This window comes from Lactuca serriola, chromosome 4 (genome assembly GCF_051521515.1).
Source record: "Lactuca serriola cultivar US96UC23 chromosome 4, Lser_US96UC23_V15, whole genome shotgun sequence".
NCBI lineage: Eukaryota > Viridiplantae > Streptophyta > Magnoliopsida > Asterales > Asteraceae > Lactuca > Lactuca serriola.
Window position 1 is genome coordinate 12,206,137 of NC_136411.1, and position 26,222 is coordinate 12,232,358.

At 36.9% G+C, this 26,222-nt stretch overlaps 1 protein-coding gene across 1 annotated transcript; it reads right to left on the reverse strand.

Moving 5' to 3' along the window:
- Positions 1-14,386: 14,386 nt before the first annotated feature.
- On the reverse strand, positions 14,387-14,994 carry LOC145098039 (HMG1/2-like protein). Its single transcript, XM_079035724.1, has 4 exons — positions 14,948-14,994; positions 14,711-14,800; positions 14,563-14,620; positions 14,387-14,431 (listed from the first exon to the last, which is right to left on the reverse strand). The coding sequence occupies exons 1-4, from the start codon at positions 14,992-14,994 to the stop codon at positions 14,387-14,389; spliced, it is 240 nt and encodes a 79-aa protein (XP_078891850.1).
- Positions 14,995-26,222: the final 11,228 nt, after the last annotated feature.

Consider the following 26,222-nt stretch of genomic DNA (forward strand, 5'->3'; position numbering starts at 1 on the left):
GAAGTTCTCGGCCCATTAGGGCTCAATAAATGGTCTTCGGCCCAATATAGAGCCCAATAGAAGTTTTCGGCCCATTAGGGCCCAAAGAAAGATTTTCGGTCCAATAAGACCAAATGAACAAGGTATCGGCCCAATAGGTCCCAATGAAAAAGTCATTGTCCAATAGGGGTTTTAGGCCTAGAAATTTTGGGCTAAGGCCCCATATCAATTGAACTTAGCTTTTGGATCCAGTTTTTTTTGGGCTTCCACGAGGTTGTTTCGACTTGAATCATAATGTATGAACATATGTACTTAATGGGATTGTAGTTTGAATTTCACTAAATGGGATGTTGCAAGTTTACATGGAGGAAATTGTTGGGTTATGAGAATAACATCATTCTTATGGTGTACATGCAACCCTAATTGCTTTGATCTATGTTTTTCTATAATGAACATACAATTATGAATACCAAAGCAATAACCCTATGAACTAGCATATAATTCGACAATCATATATGATTAGGGTTAGAAACTTTACCTTGATTGTTATGTAGCAATAACAATCACAATCCTTCTTGATCTTGATTTCTGAAGGCCTAGTGCCCCAAATGTTGCACCTCTAATGGAGTCACAAACACCACTAGCAACAAGGAAGAACAAGAAAGAGAGAGGAGAGGCTCAAAATCGGCCATGGAATCTTTCTAGGGTTTCTAGTGAATTTTCTGTATAGCTTTCTTTGATCTGCCTTGACTTTTTGTAGCTTCATATTCTTTTTATAATCCTCTACTTTATTACAATAATATGAATTTCTAGTTTTTTTTAGGAACATTATTATGTTGGACGTGGCATGTATGAAGCAACAACTGATTATATATCGTAATCACTTTTCTACCCTTTACTTTGTTCTAATTCCTTTTCCTATTAGCTTTATTGAAGGTATTTCGGTAATGTGGTAGCGGAGTATAGATGACGACCACGAACAATTCCTGTCAGTGTAGTTACGATGCAAGGCTAAAAGCCTTTTACTTTCACTAGGTGTACGTAAACCCTAGTTTATATGTTTCAATTTCGTTAGTTGGATTATGTGAGTTGGATTCTAAATTGTGTTCGATTGATTGTTAGTCTTTCATGTTAAAGTTATAATTTTTATTACCTATATTGCTATATATAAGTTATAAGTAGTTTAGATGATCAATCTAGTTACATTAGCATGATTTTTAACTGTTTATGATCAATAAATTGTTAAGAATAGTAATTTATCCAATCATAGGGTTAGGTAATATAAATTACTAACTTTGATTGTGTTAGAGTATTATAGTTATCCATGTTATGCTTGATTTATTATCATGAATATTGATAAGAATCGTTATATTATATCGTTCATAGTTGAAATTATCTATATGGTTTTGTGTTTATTAACTGCATGACCATTGGAATTAGATGTTCATTGTTTATTGGGATAGGAATTCCGACCAAGATACCTAATCATATAATTCGTTAACCAACTTAATCTATTGCATGCTAATGAGTCAAACATAGAAAACTAGGAGGATCCGTATTCTAGTGGAAGTAGTTCAAATATATCGCTTTAAAACCAACTTCTTTGCTTTTTTAGTTTTCTTTAGTTGTTTGAAATTGATAATTGAAGTTTCTAAACTTGCAAAATTAGAAAACCACCATTTACTTTATATCGTTAGTTTCATTATTTGCTTATTTATTTGATTAAAAAAACATACAGGGTTCACTTTGAGTTCGACATCTTTTCTTGCCTTATACGCTATTACTTTACAACTAGGTACATTGTCTATTTATGTTTTCAAACTAGTTATGATTCGATAGGATTTTATAAATTTAAAACTAGTGGCATAAAAATAACACATCAAATATTCATGGAAACTATAATCGGAGGAGATGGAGATAATCATGGGATAAAAGAGCAAAAATGTAATTCGACTTATGAGGGAAAAGCATTTCACCTAAAAACAATTGTACAAAATTGATTTTTTTGTGGATTTGGATACGATTAGGACGTGTGTAGTCATTGATCGACATATGTTTTTTGCAATAACATCTTTATTATTTTAGGATCCTTCAATATCTTAAGTATTATATGACTTTTTTTAGTAGTGATTTAAACAAATACAAGGCTATATTTAATACTAAAACAATTATTTTATATATTTTCTTTTTTATCATTTAATACAAAACACTCTATAATTCTTTCATGTATTACAATGTTTACAAAACACTAATGATCACTTCTTTCATTAGAAAAATAACTGAAATGGACAAAAAAAAAGTAATTTAGTAGACCGAACTACTTTAATTAAGTTAAAAAATAAAAATAAAAAGGACAAAAAAAAACCAATTTTAAATATCCAACACAGATAAGCTAGTCAATTTGGCATATATTTGTTGATAGCGGTCTGCATAATCCACTTCTTTAGCAATAAAAACAAAATACTTGCATCTTACTTTTTTTTTTATCAAATGAAGAATTCGTTAGTTTGATTGACACAAATATCATCTAAGATTAATTTTGTCATATCTTACTCAATTTAATACTTATCATATTTGGGCAAACTAAAAAAAAAGTTACTTTTAGTTTTGTTTCAAGGTATCTGAACTTTTATGATTCATCTTGTCATTATTATTTTTTTCTTTTACTTTCTACACTTGGAAATAGAGCATAAAAGTTTTAGATTCATTTTGCACCTCTTTATGAGTGTGCACCAATCTTATTGTCTCATTTGTGTGAAAAATGCTTGTCTCGCTTACTTAAACCCCATGAATCAATTCCCAATGGTGGAGTATAGGTGTTGTTTGGTATGCATAATAATGTTTATAAAGGAATTGGAATTGGAAAAGAAATTTATCATTTTTTTTCTTAATAATAATTATTTTAATTTCATATTTAACACTTGAATTCAATACATATCGATTGAAGGCAAACGGACAACAAGCTGCGCCGCTAGCCCTTTTTGGATGGCAAAACCTATTCTTTTGAAAACAACATTTGTGGATATAGGAGATATGACATTAGAATTCATGACCTGTTGGACTCTGTTAAGGAGCTCCACCGCCTCTGGTGCGAGAAAACCAAATGTATCGAATGCAAAAGGAACAAACACATGTTGATTTTCTCTATATGCATTGTCGTGCTTTACCACTTTGCACGCAGCGGCTTTCAAAGCGGCATGCCCAGCTGCGAAACCTCCGCTCCCCCAACTAACGAGAGGAGATACACCAGTAAGATCCACGCATGCATGCTTCCCTCCTATCCATCTAAAGACCAAAATGTCAGCCGGTCTAAGTGTGGACCTGCCATCCTGTGGGTCCGTCAAAAAGTTCACTGACGCTTCTTTCTTCACAGATATACCAGCACGCCAACAAGCATCAAAGAGAACATCCTGAACCACATCATGTCTATACTTGAAACCAAGGAGCTCTCTACAATGAACCGCGTGTTCCCCAAAGGTATCCAAACATGCCTTGCGACAAACTGGGCATATCTCGTCAATTGGGAATATGGGAATCATAAGGCGGTAACGAAGGATAGTTCGGTACTCCACAGGAGACATATGCTAGCCAAGACCATCAATAGGGATAGTTAGCAGAAAATCTTGAGCATGAGGCGCCCGCAGACACTCAAAGACTGCTTTCTGTCTGACAGTTATCTCGATGTTGACTTCCATATCTTGGACGATTTTGCTAAAAAGGGCACACGCCAAAACTTTTTGGGATTTAGGGGGGCGGTGTCCTTATTAGTGAAACGGCTACAGTCAAATCCCGGAATCGTATCACGGAGACGAGTCATAGCACATAGATAATCCGAGTCCATACCACCTATGCCACTGTCACGCAAGATGTGGTCTTGTAATGCCTAAGATTGGGCCCTCGAGGCTACAAATGCATAGGAGGAAACCTCGTAAGTCAAGTACAAACCCAAACCACCAAAACGAATAGGTAAGGAAGCCAAGCGCCACTGAATGTCTCCAAATAAGGGGCCTCCACATACCACCATATCCTCGATAGACCTGCGCAATCCCTTGTCAAAGAATAACGCTGCCTTTTCTATGTGTACCGGCTGACATGTTCTTAAACCAATGAAAAGTTTTGCAATGCCCGTACATGATCGAAGCAAAATGAGCTCACTCTGTGGGTCACATAGTTGTGGAAGAAGGCCCATGAAATCAACAGCATTGACCGCTCTTTTCATGGCCAGCCCGCTAATAAACCCCGTGTCTCTGCTAACAGCCCCCCCAAGGAGTTTCACCCCCAAAGAAGGTCTCCCTATCTCCGTAGGGAATAAATCAGCCCGAAGCTTCCTACCATCACATGAGGGCCAAAAAATCTCCGTTTTCTTGATGTTCAACTCGAGACCCAAACCTGGACCATGCAACCGAATTATGTCCAACACTCTAGCCACCTCCTCTGAATCCCCAATGACAGTCCCATCATCTAGGTACCAAGCATGGAGAAGGAGCTTACAATTGTCTCTAATCTTGTGCACAAGCGGGTGCAAAACAAGGGTAAAAAGAAGAGGGCCCAAGGGGTCACCTTGCTGCACCCTAGTGGCAGACCATATATGTTGGTCTCCGATATAAAGTTTCGCTGCTTGCCCGTACAAGAAATTCACCCACAAATTAATGGAAGGGCACATCTTCTTAACCTCGTGGAGCAATGCTGAACGATCCACCAGGTTAAAGGCATTCGAAGAATCCACAATCATCATTACAAGAGACCCATCAGCATGGTGTTCACTCAACACCCTATTGGCACTGTGTAACACAGCCTCAGCACCGCCAGATACACCAACCCCAAACTGAAAATCATTAAGGTACTTGGTCATTTCTTTACCCACACCTTTCATGGAAACCTTGGAAACCAGACGTCTCCATATAGTGCCTACTGCAATCGGACGGATTTCGTTGTCAGGTTTAAGTAGAGGCGTGAGAGGAGCGGATGCAACAAACTCTGCCAAAATGGTTGGACATCTTCCCTCTAACCAGAAATTAACAACTGAAGTGATAACATGTATGAGATCTGTGGCAATAGCAGACCCTTCTCCACAAAGGGCGTCTAGTAAGTGTTGAGCCCTCACGCCATCTATCCCGCAAGAAGTTCCTTTAGGGAAGGATTTGATGCAGCTAAATACACAATGAAAGTCAGCTACAAGGGGAGGTTCAGAAATTATAGGGCTCGACATGGATGGGGGTGGTCTAAAAGGGTGTTTGTCCTCCAAAGCTTTAATAGTATCACCATTATATGGTGCAACACCTGATGAGCATAACACTTTCACTGTTGTGGTAAAATAACCATCTGCAACCTTACGGAGGCACTGTTTGATGTTGGTGTTACTTGATATAGCCTCCTTCTGAAGGATGCCTCCACCCTGTCTCATAGCTCCAACCTCAGGATTGTCTAACATATTTTGAACTAACTTCGTGATACCACCCTCTTTCCCCCATGTATCCAAGGATTTCAGGATGGAGCTTTGCTGTAAAGATTTTCTTTTCCCAGACCTACATTCTTGTCTATTTTTGGGTCTAAACACCTGCAGTGTGCATCGGGGGAGAAGTAACAAACACATCCATGCCTCAACTGAGCCAGGTTGGGCAATCACCTTGTAAAGAGCGGTCTTCAAAGCCTGAGAGAAAGCAAGACAACATCTATGGGGGATACTCTTAATAGTAGTGATAGGCTCTTTAAAAACATGATCAAGGAGTGCAACATCAAAAACCAAACCTCCAAGAGCATTTGTCACCGACTCGTTATTTGACGGCTTTGGGATACCGACAATATAACGACTTGAACCGTTTTTCCCCGTAAGAAACCTCACACGACCACCCGGGTGATGACAATAACGGCTAAGAGCTTGCAAAGTCATACACTCCCCACACATCCATTGACCAAAGGCCTTCAAAGTTTCTTCCACTGCCGTAAATAGACCAACATCCCTAGAAAGAGCTTCACGTAACACTCTTTTACGATCTTCAGTATGTAAATGATGTCTTTTAATGTGTGAAATCATACGGCAAATCCCTTTACCTCCAACTTCACCATTTGGGCAACAATGGAAGCTTCCGAACGGGCACAGACACATATCACTCGAACTTGTGGAAGAAGAAGCCATATAAGAGAACAAGCCTCGAGATGAAGCTAAAACTATGAAGCAATAATAAACAAGGAATGGAAGGAAATGGCACACCAACACAATGTTGGTGTGCACTAGAAGCATCCAAACTAAGCAAACTACATTATCTTGAACAACAAGGCTGCAGCACGAGAAAAACTGGTTTAGGCATTTTATCAAACACTTGGTGGGCAGCAAAATTAGCTTCTTAGAATTTCATCTTCTTCCATTGAAACATCAGCCCAAAATCTCAATTTGAAAGAAAATAATCCTCAAAGCATGCCTTACTAAAACCCACCAACAATGCACCGGTATCAAATTAATTCACCCAAGAAGACGATTTTTCCTTTTCCGATTCTGAATTGATTGTAAGAAGATGCGAACCTGTAGATGCAAAATAGGACAACGAACCTTTGAACTATGAATATTTGAACTCCCATTCCAATTTCAGTTTCGTTTTTGTTGGGATTGGTTGCATCGCAGATAACATTTGGCATGCCCTAAAAGTTTGCTTTTAAATCTCCACGAATGAGATGAAGCATATAAATGTAAACTCTATCTGTCAATACGTATTGTTGCATCGCTTTGTTAAAATTTTCATTCCCAAATACCTATCAATGGGTGTGTGAGCCTAGACCCATCCTCACTAGTCTAGTGTAATCTACCTGAATTCCTTTTTACAACTTTCACGCAACAAAATATTCAGTTCTCTTTTTCAAAAGAAGAAAAAAACGGGTAATCTTACCCTAATCTCTCATCCGGATCGATCTATTGTCTCTTCCTGTCGACTTCTTACAAAAGAAAGAGAAAAAAAAGTTTGGATGAAGAGCGGTGGAAGGAAGAAAGAGAAGAGAACGTTTGGAAAGAAGAAATTGATATAATCTTTTGTTGGCAGGAAATAGAATTTATGTTAATTTCAGATTCTCTTTGACGGGAAGTGGAATTAATATTGAACCTCTTTTTGTCTCTTTTGGTTAATTTTACTTTGTTTTCTATTTAACATGTAAAGATATATTATATAAACTATAAAAATAGAAAATCTTCATTTTATTAATCGAGCATTCATGTCTATTTCGATGGTTGTGATGGTGGAGGTGGTGGGTTGTAGTGGCAGTGATGGTGTGTGGTGGTGATAGTAGCGGTAGGTGGGTGGTGGTGATGGTAGCTATAGGTGGTGGTGGTGGTGGTGGCAGTGGTTGTAGTGGTAGGTAGTGACAATGGCAGTGGTGGCGGTGGTGGTAGTGTTAGGTGGTGGTGGCGATGGTGGTAAGTGGGTGGTGATGGCAGCAGCTGTGGCAGTGGTGGGGGTAGGTGGTGGTGGTGATGGTAGTGGCGGGGGTAGGTGGTGGCAGTATTAGGTGGCGGTGGCGGTGGCGGTAGGTGGGTGGTGATGGCAATGGTAGTGGCGATGGTAGGTGGTGGTGATGATGGTAGTGGTAGGTAGTGGTTGCGGTGACGGTAGCCGGTCGTGGTGGCAGGTGATGGTGGTAGTGGCGATAGAGGTGGTAGGTGGTGGCACTAGCGATGGCCATATTCCATCAAAAAGGTATTTGAGAATTTGACATTGTTCATTTCTATATTCCATCATGTTGAGATCAAAAAGTATTTGAGAATTTGACACTGTACATTTCTATATTCCATCACGTTGAAATTGTTAAGTGATAAAAATAACGATTTAAATTGTTAATAAATGCTCTTGATTAAACGATCTATAATATATAACTTTAATTGTTATCGGATGAAAAATAAAGACATGATTTTGATCTAAGACGAGGATCTTCTGATCCTGACCATTAATTCATGGTGCTTACATTATGCATGAATCAAATGATATTTGAAAATATATGTATTTCAAGAATAGCTTAATGGCTTACAAAGGGTTGATCTTCATTTTAATTTGTATGCCTTCCTTCATATAGTAGAAAACGTCCCAACGAAGAAAACAAAGAAACCCCTACAAAATATATGGGTGGGTTATCTTACAAGAAAAAAAGCAAACACAAAATGAAAGGATAATCAACATATAAAGAGGAAATCACCAAGAGATAGTCAGGATTCCACCATAAACCCATCTGTTATGAAACGCTTTTGCCTGAATTGCATAGATCATAACTCTTCTGAATGTAAATGACAAGATTACACGTTGCTCAAAAGTTCTAAACCTGGTGCTAATAATTTGGATAAACATCCAACCTGTTTCATCAAGACATTACAAATAGAATGTCATTGTAATACATATATCATAAAATTAGCACATAATTACAAGCCATAGAAATTAAAAAGGATTAATCTAAACCTTGGGAGGTGATAAAGATCACCTGCCTTTATCTTGTTATTGATCGAAAAATGAATGATTACAAGATGAATGTAATAAGTATAAGAACACGTAACAGTATGCTGCTAGCCAATCGTGTGTTGTGTGATGAATACACATGTTTTATATAGTCAAAACCTAACAACTAGAATTTCGAGATTTCCGGGATCCTCTGATATTACTTATAGTCGTTTCTTGACTTGGTAATCCGAGTCTTTTGGATGGTTGTGGCGACTATACGTTGAAAATGTGACTTTGACCGGTTATTTATGCACATGTGAGAAACACAAAAGAACATATAGCCATTCTAAAAATAAAAATATTAGTCAGGATCTTGGAGTATATTCGAGATCCTAAGGTTTGAGGATCCTCAGCTTTTGAGGATCCTTAGACATGAGGATCCCATAGTAATTTCAGGATCATAGCCCTAAAAATTGCCCGCAAATTATTCCTGCAAGGTATTTTGGAGTTAGTTTACCAAAATTCAAAGGGATAATTTTTAAAATATAAATAAATAAATATAAAAAGATTTTTTGAATGTCAAAACCTAATGGATAGGATTTATCCATTCAAGATTCATCATAGTCGCTCTAATCAATCTTTCTCTCTAATTCAGTCACTTTCGAAGGTACATTTATATCCTCTTCTCCTTAGTTTTCTTTTTCACTAACGATGGGCAAGAAATGACCGTATGTCGCAAGGACATCCTCATGCCCTCTGGGGATGATTTCATCGGCAAAAGATCTTATTTGTGAGACGTGACTCGATCCCTGGTGGGGATTCCTTACCGAATACATGGGTTAAAAAGCATAGGACCAATATTTCTTTATATTGAGGATCCTGGGATTCACCTTTCATCATCTTGTTTGTGGTTTTGCATCTTTTAGGTTCGAAGAAGTTATTCTTGTTGCCAAGGATATTGAAGAAAACACAGAGAAGCTCTTCGTTGTTCCCGTGACTGATAGGTAATTTAGGCTCGATTATCCCAGTCTTCAAGAAGGCTCATCTTGTTGCGTTTTGAGCACTATAACACTCCTATGGTGCACAAGCAACCCTAAATGCTTTGGATCTATGTTTTCTCTAATTATACATGCATATTCAATTTTCCAAAGCATTCTCCCAAACTAGCATACATTTGAACAATTAATCAAGATAACTAGTTAGATAAATTACCTCTTAGAAGGACTTGTAGTTCTTGACCTTTGAAAGCTTGAGTACCTCAAGTGTGATGCCTCTAATGGCTTACAAACACCAATATGCAAGAGGAGGCTTTAAGAGAATAAGTTACTTATCTCAAAGAGATGTGGCAATCGATTTTGGTTCATGGGGGGTTCTATTTATAGTGTGTCAAATGCTAGGGTTACACTTTGTAAACCCTAATGCTCCATGACTTTTCACATTCTTATGCTCCATGGGTTTAACCTCCATGGACTATCCATGGATTAACTTATTAGGTTAGCCCATACAGATAATCATAGATCATTGACCCATACCATAAGAATGATTTATTTACATAATCAATCCCCATATATTTAATTAGTTTCTTTTGACCACAAAATTAATTCCAAGTTAATTCACTACTAGAAAAAAGGCCTTTTACGACGCTCATTGCGCGTCGTAAAACGCTCAGACGACGCGCAAATGCGTGTCAAGGAAGGCCCTATCATAAAGAGAGACGACGCGCTTTTGCGCGTCGTCTATAGACGACGCGCATTTACGACGCGCATTTACAACGCGCGGTTACGACACGCAATGCGTATCAAGGAAGGCCCTGTCATAAAGGAAGACGACACGCATTCGCGTGTCGTAACCTTACGACGCGCATGTTAATGACACGCAATGCGTATCAAGAAAGCCCCTGTCAAGAAAGGCCATGTCATAAATGAAGATGACATACATTTTTGCGTATCGTAAATTTAAATGTTTAAAAAAAATAAATTTATATATTTATTAATTTTTAAATTAAATTTTCATTTAATTTCTTATAATAGAAATAAAATACCATATACAAAAAATACAATCCATTGCATAATATAAAATAAATTGCACAAATTATAATGTCATACAAAGTATCATTCAAATGTTAAACAAAAATAATACATTGCTAACATGTGTGATACATTCCTATAAAACTAACAAATAATCATACAACTATGTTTCTTACTGGAAAGGAATGCCAAACATGATTACAAGTCTCCCTTAATCTTGATTATAATCAAATGTATCTTTAATTCTTTATATAAATGAAGCTTAAATTATGTCTTTAAATAATGAACCCAATAAATGTTATAAACCTTTTGAGGCCCCATAACATCAGGATCTGAGTTTTCTATTTCAACTGCAGGACTACCGTTAGTTTAAGGATCACTTTTTGGACGCTTTTTCTTCTGCATACATTAACAAACATGTTAACTTTCAAGAAATATATTTAGTTTTTAGGCTCATAGTGGCATGCATATAGCTGAGGTGAGAGAAAGGTATACATACAGCTAGTAAGACATCCAGACTATCCATAACAGGTGGTTTCAAATTTTCATAATCAACTGCATTGTAAGATAACATGAACACAAGAAAGGTAATCAAAGGTTAAAATATTACATATTTACATGTTAAAAGTGTAAAGAAAAGATGATGTGGTTACACAGCTTACCATCAGAATTTAAGAGGTCGCTACTTAATGTGTGTCCTACTTGTGCCATAGAAATCAACTACAATCACCACACACACCGAAAAGGGTCATGTATACAGAAATGGTGGATAGAAGAGAAAGAAGATAAAGCTAAAAAACTACCTGCATTGTAGTAATAAACTCTTTGAAGCCAAGAAAGCCTTGTCGTCTAGAATCTGCAATTGCCCATACCTTAAGAAGTAGTATGAACAGGCGTAGAGAAATAGTTAGGACGGATTGGGATTAAAAGAGTAGAAAAGCAGAAAGAGAACTATAAGCTAACTTCTGTGCCCTTATGAGCACACTTAGCAATCAAATTAATGATCAAAACTTGAGGAGGTAAAACACTATCTAAAAAATAAATAATCATTTATTTAGAGAGTTAAATGCAAAAAATAGTAACATACTCTTATTGATTTGTTCTAAAATCAAGAAATTCCTATGGTTTTGGTCCTAAGAAAGTTGAAATGAGTATTTTTCCCTTTTACTTTTAATTAATAAAATATTAAAACAAATATGAAAAAACATAAAAAAATAAATTAAAAGGGCAAAACAGTCATTTCAAATCTTTCAGGGACCAAAACCAATTTTGTAGTTTTGTCAACAAAAAAATAGTAATTTTTATCATTTAAAACTTCAATTCAAAAACACTTAACCTCTATTCAACATCACTTCTAGGTAGAAGGGTAAAATGGTTATTTACTCAATAAATAACCAGTCTATATGTTCATTCATTACTTTCAAGAGACAGATATCATTTATCCATCCAGAAATTTAACAGAAAAAAATTAAAAAAAGAAAAAAAAAAGGAAGAAAGCTCTTACCTGTTATGCAAAGGACCATACCATTAAGCAACAACCATCCCTCATGGCCATTCCTTGAGAAGAATTGATAGATATAATGTGGAGATATTGCCTTGAAAATAGAAGGGTAATGATATATGATGTTGTAAATTCCAATAAAAGGAGTAGTCAATGTCCATGCACCCATAATAGGTGAGAACAAAAAGCTCGCTCTTGCAGTTCCAAATTTTTAAACCAAAAAACAGAACAACAAGAACTAATGCAGACAGAGCTTCCACTAGAGCTGAAAAGTAAAAAAAAACATAAAAAAAAATATGACAAGATCTTTATAAATGTAGTTGAATAAACAAAAATCAGAGGAATGATGCACAAATGATGATGAAGCAAAGACAAATAAGAAAGTAGATTCAAAGAAGAAAGGATGGTTTTCATCCATGTTCCAAAGGTTAGTTTATAACTCGTATTTTTTCATTTTTAGCATTTTTAATGGTCATTTAGTCTCGTTTAGATGGTCTATTCAGTCTAGAAAGGCAACACTCCTTATGTTGTAACAGAGTTGGAAAGTCAATAAATCTTGCCAAGGTATAAAAAAATATTAAAAATTGAATCTTGGCATACAAAAAACAAAAAAATAATATGTGAAATGTTGTGTGCATAATCTGGTAAATATATATATATATATATATATATATATATATATATATATATATATATATATATCATCAAGGATATTAATTATTATTTATTAAAATCAAATAAATCATTTTAAAAGCAAAAAGTAGGCTACTTACCACATTTTCTGGAAGAGATGTTGTAACAGACTTTCCAATATCTGATGCAGCCATAAGTTCATCAGGAGGAGGCTTTTCATTAAAGACATCCCTACCCTTGGTTGCATCATCAGGTTCCTCTGGTTCTCTTCGGCTATTTTTATTTTTATAACATATGAACAATCATAAATATATGATTTTACTTTTACACAAAATAATATATATATATATATATATATATATATATATATATATATATATATATATATATATACACCTGAACAAATAGATTCTGTGTTTCTTAAAAGCACAGCATAACAAAGTAGGATCTGTCATGGGATCTTTGCTTTCATTCACATTTACAGCAGCAACAGGAATTTTTCGCACTTTTTTACTGCTTTGATCACCTTGATACAAAGCAATTCTTAAAAACCTGTCATTATTTTCCACCTTCCCTAATATTCTGGAAACTTTGTTTGTGTGCAAATTTACAATCTATCACCAATTTATGAATAAAACATTAGAAAATAAAATCTTCGGATTACTGCATACACCTTAGAATTTGAGAAAAACAAAATGGCACAAGGTAAAATTTCTTACTTTAATACCAAGGAGAGTTGGATAAATAATGAAATTAGAGCTTTCATCAAATAGTGCATTTGGCTGTGGGACATTTTCTGTTTTTTCAATTTCTCTTTCAACTGCCATTCTTCTCCCAAAATCAATAGCTTCTAATCGATACAAAGGAACATCGCTTCTTTGAAGATCTTGAGCATTCTAAACAAACCAAAGTTAGGTTAAATCTTCAGAATAGTTAAGGATATATACGTTTAAATGTCATGAAACTGAGGGCAAAAGAGTAAATTTACTTACCTCAAGTGATTCATCATAGACACGTCTTAGTTTACCAGTTCTATACCAAAATATACGTATTCTTCGATCTGGTGATGTGATTGCAAATTCTTTAATTTCATCATCAAAAAAATTAAGTTTTTTTAATTAAAATACGTTGATATTGAATGTTAGATACCTGTTCAGAATCACCCCACTGGCGGAAAGCAGAAAAGGATTGCAAACGAGTTCAAATATACTGGCCACCAACTGTGAGCCCAGGTCCCTCTACAATGAGAAAGAAAAATAGTAAATGAAAATGAAAATAGATTTATTATTTGTCTTATAAAAAAAAGATTTACCTGAGCCACATCATTCAAAAACCCCTCACGCACAAGACCACTGATGACCACCATTTTTGATGTAACCTTCCTTGAAAAAAGATAATAGAAAAATTAAGATTGTAAAAGTTTAACAAGAATCATGTATATGAGATACATCAAGATTGCATATGAAAGTGAATATGTGAGATCATGGGACAATATATAGTTAGATATTTATAAAATAACCAAAAAAAAGTCGTTACTCTTTATGCAACACAAAACACACCTGGTTAGGCAATGCTCTTAGAGAAATGATCAATTCAGCAGGATGATCATCTCCGTCTCTACCTACACGTACCTTTCCAGGTGTAGCATCTAAAACCCAAACCTTAAAAAATAATAACAACATCTTATAATATTATTTATCCAGACATCACTTAATGACAAGAAACAAAACAGGGCCTTACTCTTACAGGCCTTGCAAGTGGCTTTGCAGCTTGTTCGACCATGCTCAGTGAAACTGGATCATAATAATAAGTATGAAAACCAAGGAAAGAGAGCACTAGTATAGTTTTAACTTCCATTTTGCCCCACCAGCTTTACCAACCTGATAATTATACACAAGTGAAATCCAAATCAAAATCTAAAAACACAAACTCAACTCAATCTAGATACAGAATACTTGAAACAAAGCTTAAGAAGTTTCGATGACAAAAGGCAAAAAGGAAGATCACTTACAGCAGCAACAGATTTGTTGTCAGGGTGATCTTCATTGAATTGCTTTCTAAAGTCCTCCCTTTATAACATTAACAAGAGGAAAAATATTTAAACTTTGGAAATGGAAGTAAAACATGAAGGTAGTGATAAACGAAGAACAGCTACTAACATGAACACAAAGAAGGCGCTAGCGGGTCTCTTGGGTTTATTGGGATCCTTAGCTGATTTCCCCTTGGCTGCAGTCTTCTTTACAGCCAACCTCAAATTACAACAAACAATTGTTAAAAAGTACCGAAATCATGATCCTGAGGAAGAACAAAAACCTAATTTCATTGAAGATGAAAAAAAATACAACATTAAACCCTAGCAGATGGTATGTTTTAAACATAGTTAGATTAAATCGTACTTGGTATCAGCTTTCCTCGTAGCACCGCTTGATTTGCTTCCTTTCATCGTTTGATCCTGAATGAAACAACCGAAACAACAAACTAAGTCAAAAATCGAAGCGAAAATGGTTGTAAATGAAAAAAATTAGAGTCGACATCGAGGAAAAAGAGGAAGAAAACATACCTAGTTAGCAAAAAATCTAGGGTTAGGGTTTGATTCGTTTGCGATTGGGGGATACTGGGGTAAGGAAATCGACTTATAAATGGCTACGATATGTCGGCAATAGAACTATTTGGGCGGGAAGATTTTCATTCCAAGAGGGCTTGATTATGTTCATGATTTTGGGCCCATTTTGGATAAAACAATGGGGCTTCATTGGTGGCCGTGGTGAACCAGAGAGAAGACGAGGGGTGGTGGGTGTCTAGGTTGTTGTTGAACAGTAGGGGTAGAGAGAGAGATAGAGATAGAGAGAGAGAGAGAGACTTACAGTTGGTCGTGTATTACCTGCATCAAATTGAAATTAAGGGAATGTTGATAGGGCGGAGGTGGTGAATGAGATGTTTGGTGATACTGATAAGAAGGAGATCAAGTAGAGATCCGATGAACGAGATGTTTGATGATACTGAAGATGAAGATGACGGACCTAGGGCTTTTTCTTGCTAAGTAGAAGAGGCGGGGGGATTAATTTTGGGATTCAATAGGCGGGGGTAATTTTCGTAGATTTCATTTCCTGCCTAAAACGCGTGTTTCACTTAAAATTATAAAGCGACACATTCACATGACGCACATTTTATGAAAGGTGCCCTCCGCATTTCTTTTTTTTTTCTTTTCTGACACTAATTTTAGGGCGCGCAAAAATGCGTGCCCTCTATCCTTCAAATTTTGCAAAACTGACATTATCTTTTAGGGCACTTACAAATGCGCGTCGTCTATCAGCGAGTGTCATTGTTTGCGCGTCATTAAAGGGCTATTTTCTTGTAGTGATTCTTGATCAATACTAATTAAATAATATGATTTCATATTAACAGATTATACTTATAATATATTCAATCATAAATAACCTTATTCTCAAAAGTCCATCCTATCAAATTGCACTGATGAAGGCAACCCAAAAAGACCATGCTACAATCGGGTCAAGTACATCTCAGTTATAGTTATGGGCTTAGACATTAAATCCAACACTTCTACCACTGCATCAATGGCAACTGGTAAGATCTTTATATTTTTTTTTGTAATTTAGAATCGATGAGGATTCTAAATGACAAACTTGTATTGATGATGATCTCATGAGGCGGGTAGGATCCAAGGCTTCTCCTCTCAATGCTCGATTCGCTTTATCTGATCTCGAAGATAATGTATCTAGTGGTCTGATTGTAGTCAAAAGAGAGAAAGTTGTCTTGCCTCTTCTTCCTAAGAAACCTCTCATTGATCTCACCATGAAGGCCCCAAGTTCCCGTAAGAGGAAGACCTCGGAATCCATGGATTTCAACTTGGAGAATCTAGGAGCTAAAAAGTCACTTCAGAAGTTGCTTTCCTGTTCCGAAGAAGTAAGTGTCTTTAAGACATTAGTTTCCGATTTTTATTTCTTTCCGTTAATGCCATATTTATTTCAAAAAGGTGATGGGAGGTGTTTGGTTGCATCGCCTGGTTACATGTTAGATTATAATGAGGTGTGATGGCCATTATCCACCCTTATTTCCTTTTTTTCTGAATAATCCAACCGGCCCAAGAGGGGTTCTCGGCCCAAGGTTGGCCTAAAATGGTGGGCTTCTATTTGGCTTGGCCTAATAAATATTTTTTAACCATTGATGCTTAATAAGAGGTTTTCAGTTCAAAGGGTCCAAAGATAGGAGTTCTCGGCCCAAATAAGGCCCAAGAATGTGTTTTCGGCCCATTAATGATTAATAAAAGGTTTTTGGCCCAATATAGAGCCCAATAGAAGTTCTCGGCCCATTAGGGCTCAATAAATGGTCTTCGGCCCAATATAGAGCCCAATAGAAGTTTTCGGCCCATTAGGGCCCAAAGAAAGATTTTCGGTCCAATAAGACCAAATGAACAAGGTATCGACCCAATAGGTCCCAATGAAAAAGTCTTGGTCCAATAGGGGTTTTGGGCCTAGAAATTTTGGGCTAAGGCCCCATATCAATTGAACTTAGCTTTTGGATCGAGTTTTTTTTGGGCTTCTACGAGGTTGTTTCGACTTGAATCATAATGTATGAACATATGTACTTAATGGGATTGTAGTTTGAATTTCACTAAATGGGATGTTGCAAGTTTACATGGAGGAAATTGTTGGGTTATGAGAATAACATCATTCCTATGGTGTACATGCAACCCTAATTGCTTTGATCTATGTTTTTCTATAATGAACATACAATTATGAATACCAAAGCAATAACCCTATGAACTAGCATATAATTCGACAATCATATATAATTAGGGTTAGAAACTTTACCTTGATTGTTATGTAGCAATAACAATCACAATCCTTCTTGATCTTGACTTCTGAAGGCCTAGTGCCCCAAATGTTGCACCTCTAATGGAGTCACAAACATCACTAGCAACAAGGAAGAACAAAAAATAGAGAGGAGAGGATCAAAATTGGCCATGGAAACTTTCTAGGATTTCTAGTGACTTTTCTATATAGCTTTCTTTGACCCGCCTTGACTTTTTGTAGCTTCATATTATTTTTATAATCCTCTACTTTATTACAATAATATGAATTTCTATTTTTTTAAAGGAACATTATTATGTTGGATGTGTTATGTATGAAGCAACAACTGATTATATATCGTAATGACTTTTCTACCGTTTACTTTGTTCGAATTCCACTTCCTTTTAGCTTTATCGAAGGTATTTCGATAATGTGGTAGCGGACTATAGATGACGACCACGAACAATTCTCGTCAGTCTAGTTATGATGCAAGGCTAAAAACCTTTTACTTTCAATAGGTGTAGGTAAACCCTAGCATATATGTTTCAATTTCATTAGTTGGATTATGTGAGTTGGATTCTAACTTTTGTTCACTTGATTGTTAATCTTTCATGTTAAAGTTACAATTTTTATTACCTATATTGCTATATATAAGTTATGAGTAGTTTTGATGATCAATCTACTTACATTAGCATGCTTTTTAACTGTTTATGATCAATAAATTGTTAAGACTAGTAATTTATCCAATGATAGGGTTAGTTAATATAAATTACTAACTTTGATTGTGTTAGAGTATTATAGTTATCCATGCTATGCTTGATTTATTATCATGAATATTGATAAGAATCATTAGATTATATCGTTCATAGTTGAATTTATCTATATTGTTTTGTGTTTATGTAAGACCCTAAAACTGAGAATCCAAGCAGTGATCAAACATATATCAATCGAGCAAACAAAGAATGTAGTAGAACACAGATTAATCCAAGCATGCACATGTTTTATATCGAATAAACGTCTAATGCACCTTGGGGACGTAAATAGTAAGAGACTATATGATTCGTCAACAACCTGACACGACACTGACAAGCCCCTTATATAGGGGTAGCTGGCCGTAAACAGGTTTACGGGCGTAAACCTGTTTACGGCCGTACACTCATACACAACCGTAAACTCCTACAAAATAGCTAAAACATGACCAACAACTAATCAAGGCTTATAAAAATGATTGCCTAGCCCAAACCATAAAATAATGACCTTTCAATCTCCCCCTTGGTTTGAGGCTAGCATAAGCTCAGTCCTTTTCAACAACCAGCACGTCTGATCTTCCCATTGCTCCTAGCCACATTCCTTTGCTGATAATTTCAGAGATCATGCCTGTGAATTCTTTAGCAGCTGGTTCCAGAACTTCCTGCTCACAGATGCTTTGTTGAGCTGCCAGCGTGTGAATGTCTCTCTCACCAAACTATAGAAGATCTCTCTTATCTATAAGATGGAATACACCATATTTAAACTTGATAACCGTTGAGGCCGTGGCTTCATCATACACCCAATATAGCATATTATCCAAAGAACCATCACAAAAATTCTTGATGATGGGAATCTTTGTCAAGTGCTTAGCTGGAGGCCAGATGACATTTTTGATGGCTCTTTTGGTGATTGGGTCGAACACATGTTTAGCAGTCTTAAGAAAAGATTCAATAGTCTTCATACTATCAAATCTTCTCCTCACCTGGTTTTCCAAGAAAAGTTTGAAATCAGTTGCTCGAGGATCATTGGAGGGATTGTAAACGGAGCAGCAGACAATTCCGTAAGATCCCCCCTGGTGAGCGAAGAAAATTCATTCTGATGTTTGTAATACTCCACAGTGTTGCTCTTTCTCTTGACCAGCCAACAATTGATTTTATCATGAAAACCCCACATACAGATTCCTAACCGATCGCCATATTTATGCTGGAATCTCTTCTTCTCCAAATCAGTCACAATTAGTTGGGGCTGATCACCACGAACATTCTGATCAGAATTTTTCATGAAGAGCATGCCTCCCCTTTTTTGTGACGTAACCATTCTCCCTCCTCGCTTAATAGTGATTCGGGGGGAGCTTGTTCTAGTTCCTTCTCAAAACGGTCAACAACCATTGTGGTTCTAACTGGCACATTATCCGTCTGTTCAAAAGTTGGAGTAGCAACTGGGGCAGTTACAGGAGCCTGACAAATGCTTGGGCCTTCAGCAGCTGTCTGAAACTTATCTCCAAATTCAGCAACAAGTCTATTCTTCAGATCAAAGTAGCCAGCCAAGAGAGCATGAAGGTTGATTTGAAGATCAGAAATTTGTTTGGATTTCCAAGCATTGTCTTGCTGAAGTGCAGAAATTTGATAAGACTTTAAGGAACTTTCAGCTTCAAGCATGGAGATCTGAGCTTCAAGATCCTCAATTTGAAGATCCTTTTCTATTATTTGTTGTTTGAGTAAAGTAATCTCTTCCTTGAGCTCTGGTATTGATGTGTCTACCCCCTTCAAGCTGCCTTCCCCTATAGATATCCTTTTTCCTCGAGAGGGAAGCTCTGTTTCACTTTCAGCTAAGAACCTAACAAGCCTTTCAGAGGCAATTTCATGCCCAGGCCTTGGAGGGGAGACGTTCCCAGGAGCTGAAGAGCTCCCAGCTTCAAAATTCGTTCTTGATTGTTCATGATCTGGTTCAGCTGTATTGGTTGGAGTTGTGGTTGAAGTAGTAAGTACGGGTCGAACAGTTTGGATCAAATCTTGAATCAGTACCCCTGGCCTTAGATCTAGTCTTCTTCTCTTCAATGAAGGCACTGAGATATGTGTCTCAATTGGATCACTCGTAGACACCATAAATGTAGGAACTTTAACATTCAGGGGAGGAAGCCTTGAAGTTGAATCCATAGGATTGATAGTACTGGTAGTATGATTAACCAAAGGAGGAATTGCTTCTTGAGTCTCATCTATCACTTTCTTCGTTGTGTCATCCACAACATCATCGAGTTGGTTAAAGAACGATTCCATATCTTCGTTTGACGGGTAGTAGTTGTCAACGAAACTCATATCAAGCTCCAAATCATCATGTTTGGAAAAATTACCCCCAAACAGAGAATCATCATCTTCAAGATCTTCATCATCATCATCATCGTTATTAGCATCTCCACTTTTACTGTAATCACTCTGAACATGCACCGCCGTCAACTCATGTTCCTCGGCCACGACTGCAACCGGAGGAACTCTACTCTCTTCATGGTCCGACACTGTTACCAAATCATCATCAACTGTCATACGATCAGACGACTCATGAGATGCATAAGCTTCACTAGACTATGTGAACAGGCCAAACTTCACCAGAGGGTATTTGCCTTCAAAAGTAACTTTACCCTTATGGTTTTGCTTAATTAATCCAATGATGTTTGGTCCAAGAGACTTCCTGTCCAAGGTCTCTCCTTCTTTGATGATCTCCGGGAATTTTTCATTAATAATTAATTGGAGAAACCTAGGATACATCAAAAAATTATCTCTTGTAGTTCCTTTAATGTTCACAACAAGCTCGTCCAGAATAAACTTTGAGAAGTTAAAGTCAAATCCAACAGCAAGAGCAGCAATAGCTCCTATGTGTCTTAATGAGATCTCATCTGCACCCGATCTTCTCCCTGAAATGCAACTCACAAAAACATGAGCTAGAAGCCTCCAATAAGGTGGTAATAGATTCTTTAGAGTGGGAGGAAATATGCCTTCATAACCCATTTTGCTTAAGAGCTCTTGAGTCTGATCCAATTCAATTTCTGTAGGAAAGCTTGATTGGTCGTCAATCTTCAGAACATCTCTGATTATCTGTTCTGTGACAATAATCTTGCATCCTTTAACAAGAGTTTCAATGAATATAGAGCTATCATCTCCTTTCTTAAATGTTGCAGATTTCCAAAATTCTCTTATTAGACTTTGATAAATTTCTAGATTCAGGGTTAAAGTTGTAGTCAAGCAGCATTCCTTCAAGCCATGGATCATGGACTTGAATTCACTGTGAGCAATAGGAGGTTCAGCCAATAAGATCACTAGATTGTGACTTTCTGCAAATTTAAGTTCTACCATTTTGACCTGTGTGCATTGAGTCAAGTGAGAAATCAACAATAATACATTTATTTTGTGCAAAAGATGTGATTTTGGCTTTAATTTAAAAACAAAAAAAATGAATTTTTGGCTGGAAAGGGGTTTACGACCGTAAACGGGTTAACGGTCGTAAGCCATTCATAGACCGTATACTCCAAAAAACCCATTTCTCGATTTTAGCTTCGATCCAAAGTCGGTTTCTTGTTATAGCACCTTTGTGATGATCGGAATACACATACCTATACGTTCGAGCGGTCAATTTCAAGATTAATCACAAATTTGTGGGTCGGTCAATAGTGATTTTGAGAGCAAAAGTGTGTTTACGGCCGTAAAGATGAAGAGATCAGCGTAAAGAGTTTACAGCCGTTTACATGGGTATTTATACCTGGTCCAAGGCTCATGGGCTGTCCCCTTCAACTCCAAGTCCAATACCACAAAAAAATTAAAAATAATACATTTTGAGGCTTTTAAAAATAAAATAAAACAAAATAAATTCTAAAAATTTTAAACTAAAATAAAAACTAATAAAAACGAATAAAAACATAATTTTAATTTTAATTTTAATTTTTTAATTTTTAGCAAAATAAAAATAAAAATAAAAATAAAAAGTAAATAAATGAAAAACAAGATAATCAATGATTTAACACTAATTATCTTTTACAAAAGTTAATAGTATTTTGACTTTGTGATCAAAGTTCTTAGGCAACCTGAATTCGTTTATCAGTACATTCTCCTTCATGAATTGATCTGGTCGATCATTGGTATAGTGGTCCACTTAAACACGAAAATTTTGTGACAAGATCAGGTTATATTGCAAGTAACAAGACATTTTGACTTTGCAATTCTAACCAAATTCCTAATGACTATTCATCTGACGATGACCAGGGATATTGTTGTCCACCTAAGTTAAGCAGCGAGATCTACAAAAAACCTATTTATTGATTGATTTTAGATGTATTAGAACATGTTTCCCACTTCCAGCTATACCATAACAATCAATAACTTCCGAGGCACTCCTTACTTTAGGTGAGTAGACAATTATTAGGGGAGAAGATAGACTTAGAGTGCATATGTTGTACACCCAGGTCAGATCTTCTGATCACACAGAGGGTGAAACATATGTCTAACCAGAGTCTGAGGGATTGAGAAGTAGAATGGTGCATATGCTGTGTACCAGGTCGGATTATCAGTCACGCGAAGGAGACAACATATGGCTAACAGCTAGAAAGAATTGCGTAGAAGGATATGCAGAGAGACAGATATGCATATGTTGCGGTCCAGGTCGGATCTTCTGATCACGCAGAGGAGACAACATATGACTAACAGAAAGAAAACAAGAAAATAACCTTCTATAGACCTATTTTATTGGAATTTTCCCGGCCGTCCCGTCAATATTGGAATTAAGGACAGAGTCCATACATCGAGGAAAAGTTAAGCCATGGTTCTAGATACAGATTATCTAATGTAATCCACAGATTTCCATGTATATCTCCCTGCTTAACCTATCCAACTGTCATAATGTCAGGCTAAATGGATCTGTCTAGGTCAAGATTTGTCAAGTCATTTGATTCCTTAAGTTCATCTATGCCTAGTCAAGTCCAGATTAAAACTTTCGTGCCTACCAGCGCATTGAACACAGAGCCTAGACAATTCAACTTTGATACCTTATACAAATTCAGATTTCCTTTTATCACCAAGTTCATATCACTTCCTAACACAACATCAAAAAGCAAGTAAGACACACAATATTTTTGGGTTTTTCAAGTTTTTCTGAAAAAATAAAAATAAAAAACAGAAATATATATATATATATATATATATATATGGGATTTTTGATAATTTTTAAATTTTGTTTTGGTTTTTGTTTATTTCTCCCGTAAATTTGTGCATGGGAGAGAATGAAAACTAAATGCGCAAATTTAAAATAACCTAAAAAAAAAAATTAGTCCTCAAAGCGTATCATTTTCAAAAATCCAATAAGCACATTGAATCGAGCTTTGTTAAAAGGTTTTGTGAACAAATCCGCCACATTATCAGCAGTGGGAACTTGTTCCAACCTAATGAGCGAGCGCTTGTAACAATCTCTAATAAAGTGCACTTTGATATCGATGTTCTTTGTTTTTGAGTGGGTGACAGGATTTTTAGCAATTTGAATTGCAGCCTCATTATCGCAAAAGATGGGGGTTTCTAGAAAATTCAAATTGTAATCCAGGAGCTGATGTTGTATCCAGATAACTTGAGAACAACAAGCTGAAGCGACTATGTATTCCGCCTCTGTTGTTGAGGTGGAGACGGTATATTGTTTCTTGCACTACCGTGACACCAGTCTATCACCGAGAAATTGAGATCCTCCAGACGTGGATTTCCTGTCAAGCTCACAGCCTCCATAATTACTGTCAGCAAAAGAATATAAATCAAATTCAGAATTTTTTGGTTACCAAAGACCCAATTTTGGGCTGCCTTTGAGGTACCGAAAGATTCTTTTGACAACAATAAGATGAGAAAGTTTTGGATTGGCCTGATATCGTGCGCATTGACAAACTGCAAACATGATGCCTGGCCTGCTTGCGGTTAAGTACATCAACGATCCGATCATTGATCTGTAGTTAGTCTGATCTATGGATTCGCCTTCAATATCCGGAGTCAGCAGTGGTCTCTCAGCCATTGGCGTCAGTGCAGGCTTTGCATCTCGAAACCTGAACTTCTCTAGCATATCTTCAACATACTTTGCTTGATGTAGTAGGATCCCGGTTGATTCTTGTTTGACCTGAAGCCCCAAAAATATGGTCATCTCCCCCAAAGAACTCATCTCGAACCTCTTCTTCATAACGTTTCGAACTCTTTGCACAATTTTGAACTCGTCGACCCGAAAATGATATCATCGACATAGATTTGAACAAGAATTTGATTGGAACCAACATGCTTAATGCATAAGGTTTGATCAATTGTCCCTCGCAAATAGCCATGCTCGAGCAAATGCTTCGTAAGAGTAGCATACCACGCCCTTGGAGCTTGGTGTAACCCGTATAAAGCTTTGTCCAACTTGTAGACATGATTCGGAAATTTTGAATTGACAAACATAAGAGGTTGATCAACATAAATCTCTTCCTTCACAGCGTCGTACAGGAAGGACATCCATCTGGTAAACTGTGAAGTTCATGTACGAAGCATACGCAAGGAAGATGTGAATAGCCTACAAGTGAGCTACCGGGGCAAAAACTTCGGTGTAGTCAAGACCCTCAATCTGACGAAATCCACGAACAACCAATCGGGCTTTATTCCACACAATAACCCCTGAATTATCTTGCTTGTTTCAATATACCCAGCGCGTGTCGAGTGACTTCTTGCCCTTAGGTAATTTAACTAGCTTCCAAAACACAAACTTTTCAAATTGATTTAATTCTTCATGTAGAGCATCCACCCAGCTGGGCTCATTCAAAGCCATTTGAATATTCTTTGGCTCTATTTGAGATATGAAGCAAGAATAGACACATGTATTTACATCTCCACTCCGACTTCGTGTTCGAACACCATCGCCCAACTATCCAATGACATTATCAATTGGGTGATCTCGTTGAATTCTAGAGGGTAGCTCTTAGTTGATGTCATTGAGTGACATGGGAAGATTGTGAATATTTACAAATCCATCATCTGCTGATTGATCTGCCTCATATGGCCTAGGATCATGAGAGGAACCCGCCACGAACTCATTAGCAATCGAATCACGAAAGAGAAGTTTCATAAACGTTTGAGTATCAGCGGAAGCGTCTCTGGACATAACCTCTCTTTCATCATGAGTAAATGGAGTAGCATCAGCATCTGGATTGTTTTCTTCATTCTGAGAACTGGAAAAATTACTTGGAACAAATGAATCCACTAAAGGAGTCTTCTAAGACACAACCGGTGGTCTGTAAATAACTTCTTCGTCCTTGTCTTCAATCACAGTCTTCGAACCAGAGCAGCAACCAGATAGATCATCTGAAAACACATTGAGCGATTTGACCAGAGATGTATAGTCAAACAGCCAATCTGGACCGACTCTAGCATCCTTATGATTCTCCTCCAACCAAGCACGTCGAAGGATTCTATAATTTGCTTTGTCTTCTTGTTGTAGACCCTACACGCCGTGCGAGCAACATACCCCACAAAATGATAGTCATCAGCTTTGGCATTGAATTTTGGGTTGGAATCGAGATGAACGAGGGTGCAAAGACAACCAAATATCCAAAAATGACTAACAGTTGGTTTGTGACCATAAAGAATCATTTACGGAGTCTTCATCTGAGCTTTGTTGATCAGTACAGGATTTTGGACATAACACGCCGTATTAATCGCCTCGGCCCAAAAGAAAACCGGAAGTTTGGAGTCACACAACATTGTCCTTGCAGCGTCTTTTAACGTTCGATTTCACCACTTAGCAACACCATTTTGTTGCGGTGTGTGAGCAAAACTAAATTTACGCACAACCCTTTTTCCGCACAAAAATGATCAAGGAGAGCATTCTTGAACTCCATCCCATTGTCAGTTCTGAGCGCCTTCACCCGTTCATTGGTTTGGTTCTCTATCATCACAATAAACTTCTTAATCAAGTCAGTGACCCCAGCTTTGTTGGATAGAAAGAAAACCCACGTGAATCTCGAGAAGTCGTTGACCACAACCAGACAATATTAATTTCTATTTATGCTGGGAACATTGACCGGACCAAATAAGTCCATATGTAATAATTGGAGCACCTGGCTGATTGA

Excerpts from the sequence above, each read along its gene's own strand:
- LOC145098039 (XM_079035724.1), bottom strand. The coding sequence starts at position 14,994 with ATGAAAGGAAGCAAATCAAGCGGTGCTACGAGGAAAGCTGATACCAA. Across the intron at positions 14,621-14,710 it reads AGCGCCTTCTTTGTGTTCAT|GGAGGACTTTAGAAAGCAAT; the intron begins GTTAGTAGCTGT and ends AATGTTATAAAG. Across the intron at positions 14,432-14,562 it reads ACAACAAATCTGTTGCTGCT|GTTGGTAAAGCTGGTGGGGC; the intron begins GTAAGTGATCTT and ends TATAATTATCAG.